Raw genomic sequence first — 7,687 nt, forward strand, 5'->3', positions numbered from 1 at the left:
ATATGACCTACAAACATGCACAAATTTGGGGGGTGAATTAAAATTTTAAAGGCAAAGCAACACGTTAAAGAGGGGTGAATTAAAAGGGGGTGGGGTGATTTTATCAAGCGATGAGGCATTGGGTTTTAAGGTGAGGGTCGGTTCTCGGTTCGGTTTTCGGTTCCGGGATCCCAAACCCAGAATCGAACCGAATTTCCATCGGTTCCAGGATATCACAACCGGAACCGAACCATATGTGCCGGTTTGGTTCGGTTCCTCGGTTCGAACCGGAACCATGTCCACCCCTAGTGACAAGGGACCCAGTCTTCGTTATAAATCTATGGCAATTGGCAAAGCCGAGCAAACAAAATCTGCTTTGGAGTGACCCACAAAGTTTGGCGCTAATTGAGACGTAGATTATGAGCTCACTAATTCCAAGCTCTCATGAAAAGGGGTGGAAATATCATTTTGCCAAATATAGTCATAATGAGTAATATCATTGGTGAATTTGGAATAAAAGTAGATGCTGATATTATCACCTAATCAGCCACTCCACCTCAGTTTTTTTGTCCCTTTTGTGATCTTACTGTTTTCTTTCTCATGAGGTTGATTTTTTCCCACCTCTTGGTTTTACCAAACTGAAGAAAGTCTAATGTAAATCTTAAACACTCATCTATGAATCATATGGCAATTGGCTGCCTTAGATTCACAGCATGAAAAGAATTTGAAATTTTTTAACCTGGAATTTATCTACGAATCCAGGGCAGCACCTTAAATTTTATTAATGAGTTGTTTGTTTTGGGGGATTGTAGGAGTTTCAAATGCATGAGATCTCCCAGAGATCTCCCCAAAGTATGTTTGGTTGTCATTTACACCTTTGACCACTAGACAACTTCTAGACATCATTATTTGTTTTCATCCTAGGTGGCGCCTATGTGGTGGAGATGTTCCCCCCATAATCTTCTCCCATTTTTTCACCAAAATGGAAAAAATTGTTGGGGGAATTAGGAGAAATTCTTGTCTTATTCTTTTTCTCTCTTTCTTTCTCTTACTTTTCTCTCTCTTCCACCTATATTTTGATAATGACACCCTACATCCTCCGCTAATTTCCTCGCGCAACCAAACACTACTCGCAAATCTCCCTCCTAATATTCTCCCCATCTTCCATTATCTTCCGTTCTTATCTAATTCTCTTTGACTTTTTTTTCTCCTATTCTCCCAGCCATCTACAAGCAACCAAACAGAGCATAGAGAAAAAAGATAAACCCCTAAAACCCTTAACAAAGAAACAAAAACAATATTTATTAAGTGGGAATATAAGGAATACATAGTAGGTCTCATCTAACAGATCCTTTTGACTTCTCGTGGAGCGTAGCTCATTCCCAAAAAGCTGTATTAGTGTTGGTATCGCAAACATTATTGGCCAAGCTGTATGCAACAATGTTACCTTCCCTAAAAATGTGAGCAATAACAGCAGATAAGATATCCCTTATCTCTTTTAGCATATAGTTCCATAACAGATAATATATCGCTTGTCTCTTTTAGAAAGGTAATCTAATATTATTCGTTACAAAATTAAAAATGCTTAGAGATAAAATTCTGCATAAGATGTACTCTGCGTTTCATCATTGATGAAGACATATATTTCTCTCCATGACTCATATGGCAATTAGCTGCTTTACATTGATAGGGTGGACATACTGTTGTGAACCATCGAAAAGAGTGTCTACAAACATGCTTGAAGCCCTCTCGGTTGGATGGTAGAAATCCCAAAATATATGTTCTTTCCTGTTTGAACAATATCTAGAAATGGGAAGGCAAGGAACTTTGGCATTGAGATTGCCTAACCCACAACACGCAGCTCTAATCTCAGTAAACCCTGCAAAATAAAAGAACCCAGAAGCAGAAACTAAGATTAAGCTAATCTACAAAATAATTTGAGTCCATTGATCAGTTTTGGACTCACAATCTGTTCTCAAAATCCAAAACAAACTGGACCTAAGTAAAAAAAATTCTCCATTTAAAAGAAGTTAATACCATAGGTAGCTGGATTTTTTATGTAGTCAAGCACCACACCATAAGTATCAAAGAAGGAGTAGCTAATATCCTTGAGCTCTGATGTTATTCCCTGCACCACTGTCTTTACTCCCTCATTGTATTTAAGAGACCAGTAATTTGCTTCTTCATTACAGTCCCCTGTTTTGTTCTGAATCCTTTGTGCTGGACAACAACCAATTGCTCCGACTCCGACAATGACTAGCTTTCTTGCACCAAGATTGTATATCCTCTGCAGACAAGATGAAATACCCTTAACCAAAAGAAATAAAAAAAATTGATTAGTTTTATCCTTGTTAATTTCATGTGGGTACCTTTAATTGGTCTTTTAGTGTAGAAACAAGCATATCTACAAACTGTTGAGGTGTGCTCTTGGCTCGGAGGGTCGAATCGGATTTGAAGAATCCGAGCAAGTCGTTGCTTCCGATTACGACAGCGAAGAGCGATTTGGATAGATGCTTTTGAGCTTCAACACTTCCTAAGTTCTGCACGATATCTCCATATACTGTTGAGTAGTATTCTATCTGTTTATTTAGGGAGATGCTCTCACCCTGTAAGAGAATTCATATCAGTGTTTAGAAAATGCTGAGTCTCGGTTGAGTTAAAAACGAGTGGAGTGGAGTGGGGTGAGTCAATGGATTGACATGATTAACTTCACAACACGAAAGTCCTCTAATCATACCCCACATCTGGTAGGAGTGGGCCACACAAAACCAAAGTGGATCCCACCCAAATGGTTTTGGGGTTCCACACGAAGGCAAAGATCCCACATCTTGGGAAAGTGAATGGATGTGGAAGGGCTTAGAAGGACTTGGTGACTAACTTTCAAGGGTGAGTTATACCCGTTCCCAACAAGTGGTATCAGAGCTAGGGGCATGGTAACCCTATCGTTTTCACAGGCCAAAAAACTTCTTTGATGGAAAAAAATTTCACAAATAAAATTTTCTTTCCACAATTTAAGAGAAATAATATGATTTTGATTAATAGCAATTGAATTAGGTTGGTTCAAGTTATCTTTTCTACTGTGGAATAAAAGTAGGGAATTCTAGAAATATTTCTTCTTTTCAAACTTTTCCAAAAAAATCATCCAATCTAAACATGGCCTCATAGAACGTAAAAAATAAATAAAAAATCCTTCATGACGATCTCATAGTTCCCACGTTACTTCCGTGTGAAAAGGGAGATTACTGGAGGCTCCACGTAAAAGCAAAGATCCTACATCGGTAAAGTAAATGGATGTGACATAGGCACTAATTACTACATTGTTAAAGTAAATGGATGTGACATAGGCACTAATGGCTAGCTTTTGAGGGTGATCTCTACATAGGGACCAATATGATCACGAGAGGATGGAGGATTTTGCTTACAAAAGGATTGGAATTGCCATCTAAGATTCCTGCTCCTCCGGAAGCAAAGCTGACACCACTGAGGAAGACGCTGCTCTTGTTGGAGATGGAAGTGAGGGAGAGATATGGTGAGGATATTTGTAACCCAACCTTCTCAGCTGCACCAATTAAAAAAATACACGTCATTGTATGTTAGGGTTGGATGGTGAGATCCAAATGAAGGCCTATCAATTTGACGGTTCAGATCAATTAAAAAAGTGGAACCCACTATGCAGCAATAATTGCACTACTATACCTCCTTGTATTACCATGAGGTCCTGCGCTATCAATAGATTCAATAGTTAGGGAATCGAGTCTAATGACTCGACTGTGTCAGTGAGCTTCGTAACAGCCTCGTGCCATTTACTCGACAAGAATATCTTTAGATTGATAAAATGACAAATATAGCCTGTTGAACTACAAATGGCACTAGGAGGTAGACCCGGCAAATGGTACCCCGAGTGGGTACACGGGTACGGGTAGCCTTTCATGAACCCGTACCTCACCCCGGGCGGGTTGGGTATACCCGCGGGTAACCCGCCGAATTTAAATTTATATTTACTACTTATTTTTTTTTTTTCAACAAAAGCTCTCACTGGGAAGATGTAGAAAGAAGTGTAGAGAGTGTAGAACATAGAGAGCTGCCACAATGTTGATAGAACAACAAACAACGACCGTCATAATGATAATGCCACCCCAACTTCGTTTACAGGTATGAGGAAAACAAAAACCCATTTCGTATATTGCGTTTTCTTTTTGTTTCTTTGCGTTTTCTGGGTCTAATTTGCTTTCGGGGAAGAACCCATTTGCCATTTTGATGGGTTTTGTTTATTTGGTGTTTGTTATGTAAAAGAGGGGGAAAGGGGTAATTTTTGTTTATTTATTTGGTTTTTGTTTTGCAGGTTTTAAATACACAAACGATCAGATTAGGAAGATGGAAGAATCGATTCAGGTTCTGTTTTTGTAGATCTGATAGTTTGGTTTTGGGGATTTTGTTTTAACCGACTGTACCCACGGGTCACCCCGCTACGGGTCATCAATTTCACAACCCGTACAGGCACGGTAAAAATAGAAAACGGGTTCTAATTTGTGACCCGGACCCCGCAATACCCGGACGGGTCCGGGTCACTTTTTGCCGGGTCTACTAAGTAGAAGGCCTCTTTGAGACAGCCCTGACACAAGCGTGTCTTCGTATGGGGATTGGATGGTCCACTGAAGGGATGGGATAAAGAAACTGAACACCGACACGTATCAACCAAATAACCAATTTTAATCACGTTATGGTGCACACGAAAAGTAATAGACCGACCATTACTCTGTTTTCCTTTTTAAATGGACCACACCATATAGATGATCCAGTCCGGACTGCCCATTTGATGGGCCTCAAATTAAATAGGTTGTGCCCCAAAAATCATTACCATAGGATGTTCCCAACTGTCCGATTCATAAAAGCTTTGGATCGGAGGGTTAGAATCATCCTATGGTTATGATTTTTGTGGCACAACCTCCCATCAGTTGGGCAGTTTGGATCATACTATGGTGTGGGCTGTACCGTCCATTTTGAAAAAGAAGAGTCAATTCATCACAGGAGGGGGTGAATTAATCACTTCCCTTTTTTTTTAACGACAAAAAAATACAGATTACTCTGATAACTTTCAGATTCCTCTGTCGAGCAGTAATGGAAAAAAATAAAAATAAATTTCAAGTAAAGAAAGGTGTTGATAGTGCAAAATGAAGTACCCAGAAAATCTGCAGAATTTTTGCCATTACTGAATCTTCCGGTGGCTTTTCCTCCTGAGAAATCGATACCGTTGTGTGGAAAATTGGCTTTGAGGGTTGAGAGCTTGATATGATTATTGTTACCCACATCGGCCAGAGAGTCTCCGAACACAAAGATGGCCGGAACCATCTGAGCACTTTCAGACCAAGAGATGTTGATGAATAAGAAGAAGAAGAAGAAGAAGAAGCACATATAAGCCATTGAATTCTGAAAATTCTCTCTTTTTCTCACTCGCTCTGTATGGGCTTAGTTTAGTACATGAGATGTGGGAATGTGTGGAATTTAAAGAGGGAGAAAAGAGACGATTTAGAGAACACGTACGACGACTGAGCGTAGAGGAGACGACAATAAAACCGTGTGGGCTCTTATGTGGAAAACTTTGAACTGTGAATTGGACACTTTTCACACGGGAATTGAAATCCACATTTATTATTTTGATAACGGCACTCCACATTTCATTACCCACTTTCTGAATGGCTACCGAAAGCATCCAGACATGGTAGCCGTCTTTCAAAGCAAAGAGAAAACATCTAAAGTTAACTTTTCTAGTGTCATCCACGAAAGAATCCGATTTTTTTTTCTTGTTTTATGTTTTTTTTTTGGGAGGAGGCAGGGAAATGTTCACTGCTCGCACACCTCACTTTATTAAAAGTATGGAATGGCCCGCATCATAGGATGATCCAAACCGGCCATTAGATGGCCACAGTCTAAACAGGTTGTGCCCTAAAAATCATTTCCATAGGTTGATCCTAATCCTGATCTGAATGTTAGAGGGTTGTTCCTAGACATCTATAGATCGGAGGGTTAGGGTCAGCTATAGATGGAAGGTTAGGGTCAACCTATGGAAATATTTTTTGGGGCACAACCAATTTAGGATGTGACCCATCTAATGGACGGTTTGTATCATCCTATGGTGCCATCCATTCTGTACTTTAATAAAGTTAGGAGTGCAATAATCAAAATACAGTAATGCTAATAACATTTCCCTTTTCATATGAGACAGAGTACGACTAGTGATCAACATTAGGATTCAATCCTATTAATTAACCTTGGATCATACATGATTCAGGAGTTATCTTAAAATAACTACTACTGTGAAACAACCAATCACTCCAAAAGCTTAAGATATTGGATAAGGCATTATTTAATCTTTCATACTATAACATTCCCCTTACGTAGCCATTGCATGTGGATTTTTAATATCAAAGAGTTTTGAATGCACAACCTTTGCTCTGATACCATGTGAAACAACCAATTACTCCACAAGCTTAGGCTGTTGGAGATGGCCTTAGTTTATCTTTTATACTTTAACACCCCCCCTCACTTACTCCACAAGCTTAAGCCGTTGGAGATGGCCTTAATTAATCCTTTTTTTACTTTAACACTTCTTCCCCTCATGTGTGGCTCCTCTTTTTTTAGGGTTGGCCTACACATGGCACATGCAGCCCCTCTTTTGGGCTGGTCATTAGATGTGGATTTTTAATGTCAAGGAGATTGAACTCATGACCTTTGCTCTTATACCATGTGAAACAACCAATTACTCCAAAAGCTTAAACCGCTGGAGATAGCATTATTTAATATTTTATACTTTAACAATTTCTCTAACACTATTTTGTGAACTAATGGCATGGGACTAGGGGAAGGTAATCTTGTTACATGGTCGACTGATTATGCTTGTGTGACCAATATAAATTCAGGCTTTGAAATTGGGTGGCCTTCCAAAGGGTTCCTGAGGAGCTGCTAGATGTGATCAACTGTATATTCCTTATATTCATAATAAATAATATTGTCTTTTTTCTTATTCTTTTTTTGGAGAAATGAGGGTTTAGTGTTACATCCTTCTTGTATTATGATGGGTTAGAGGTAAGGTTGAATGCCACGCTCTAATATCTTTTATTCTTATTAATAAAAGTTGATGTGCCGTCCCCGGTTCCTAGATAAATCATGGGTTAAAATAAATAAAAAAAATGGCATTTGATTGGACAAATTCATTGATGAGATAAGAGAGTCATTAGGGGTGCAGCTTGGGCCAGGTCGGGTTGAGCTTTTGCTAAAAAAATGAGTTGTAATCAACTTGAACCCATCCCGATTTTAAGGTAAAAGATCTACCTGAATTCCCCAAAATTGACCCAAGTTGAAGTTTGAATGGGGTTATTTCTTAGAAGCGCTAATGATTTGGCTGATCACATGACCACATTGTATGTATTTGGAGACTTGGTTTTTGGGCCATCTCTAGCTCTCCAAATGTACTTGCTATCTATTCCTCCATTAATAATTTGTGGCCTACCTAAAAAAAATCGTGTGATTGAAATTAGCCAAGAGGTAGGCCGTCATTGTAACCACCCATACAATGGTTTAAAAGTGAACAGTTGAAATGAAAATGGTAAACAATTCACACCCCATGTAATAAAACCCAGAGATCAAATGGTTAGGATTATTCCATCGGTGCAATTTTAAGCCTCTGGTCCATCTGGGACACCTCTCTTTC

At 39.2% G+C, this 7,687-nt stretch overlaps 1 protein-coding gene across 1 annotated transcript; it reads right to left on the bottom strand.

Moving 5' to 3' along the window:
* Positions 1-1,488: 1,488 nt before the first annotated feature.
* On the bottom strand, positions 1,489-5,544 carry LOC143855028 (GDSL-like Lipase/Acylhydrolase superfamily protein). Its single transcript, XM_077365190.1, has 5 exons — positions 5,160-5,544; positions 3,402-3,538; positions 2,349-2,585; positions 2,017-2,266; positions 1,489-1,858 (listed from the first exon to the last, which is right to left on the bottom strand). The coding sequence occupies exons 1-5, from the start codon at positions 5,398-5,400 to the stop codon at positions 1,638-1,640; spliced, it is 1,086 nt and encodes a 361-aa protein (XP_077221305.1). The 5' UTR covers positions 5,401-5,544; the 3' UTR covers positions 1,489-1,637.
* Positions 5,545-7,687: the final 2,143 nt, after the last annotated feature.

The sequence above is a fragment of the Tasmannia lanceolata genome, unplaced genomic scaffold, assembly GCF_043159265.1.
Source record: "Tasmannia lanceolata isolate RefF3 unplaced genomic scaffold, GAP_Taslan_0.1 ptg000020l, whole genome shotgun sequence".
Classification (NCBI taxonomy): Eukaryota; Viridiplantae; Streptophyta; class Magnoliopsida; order Canellales; family Winteraceae; genus Tasmannia; species Tasmannia lanceolata.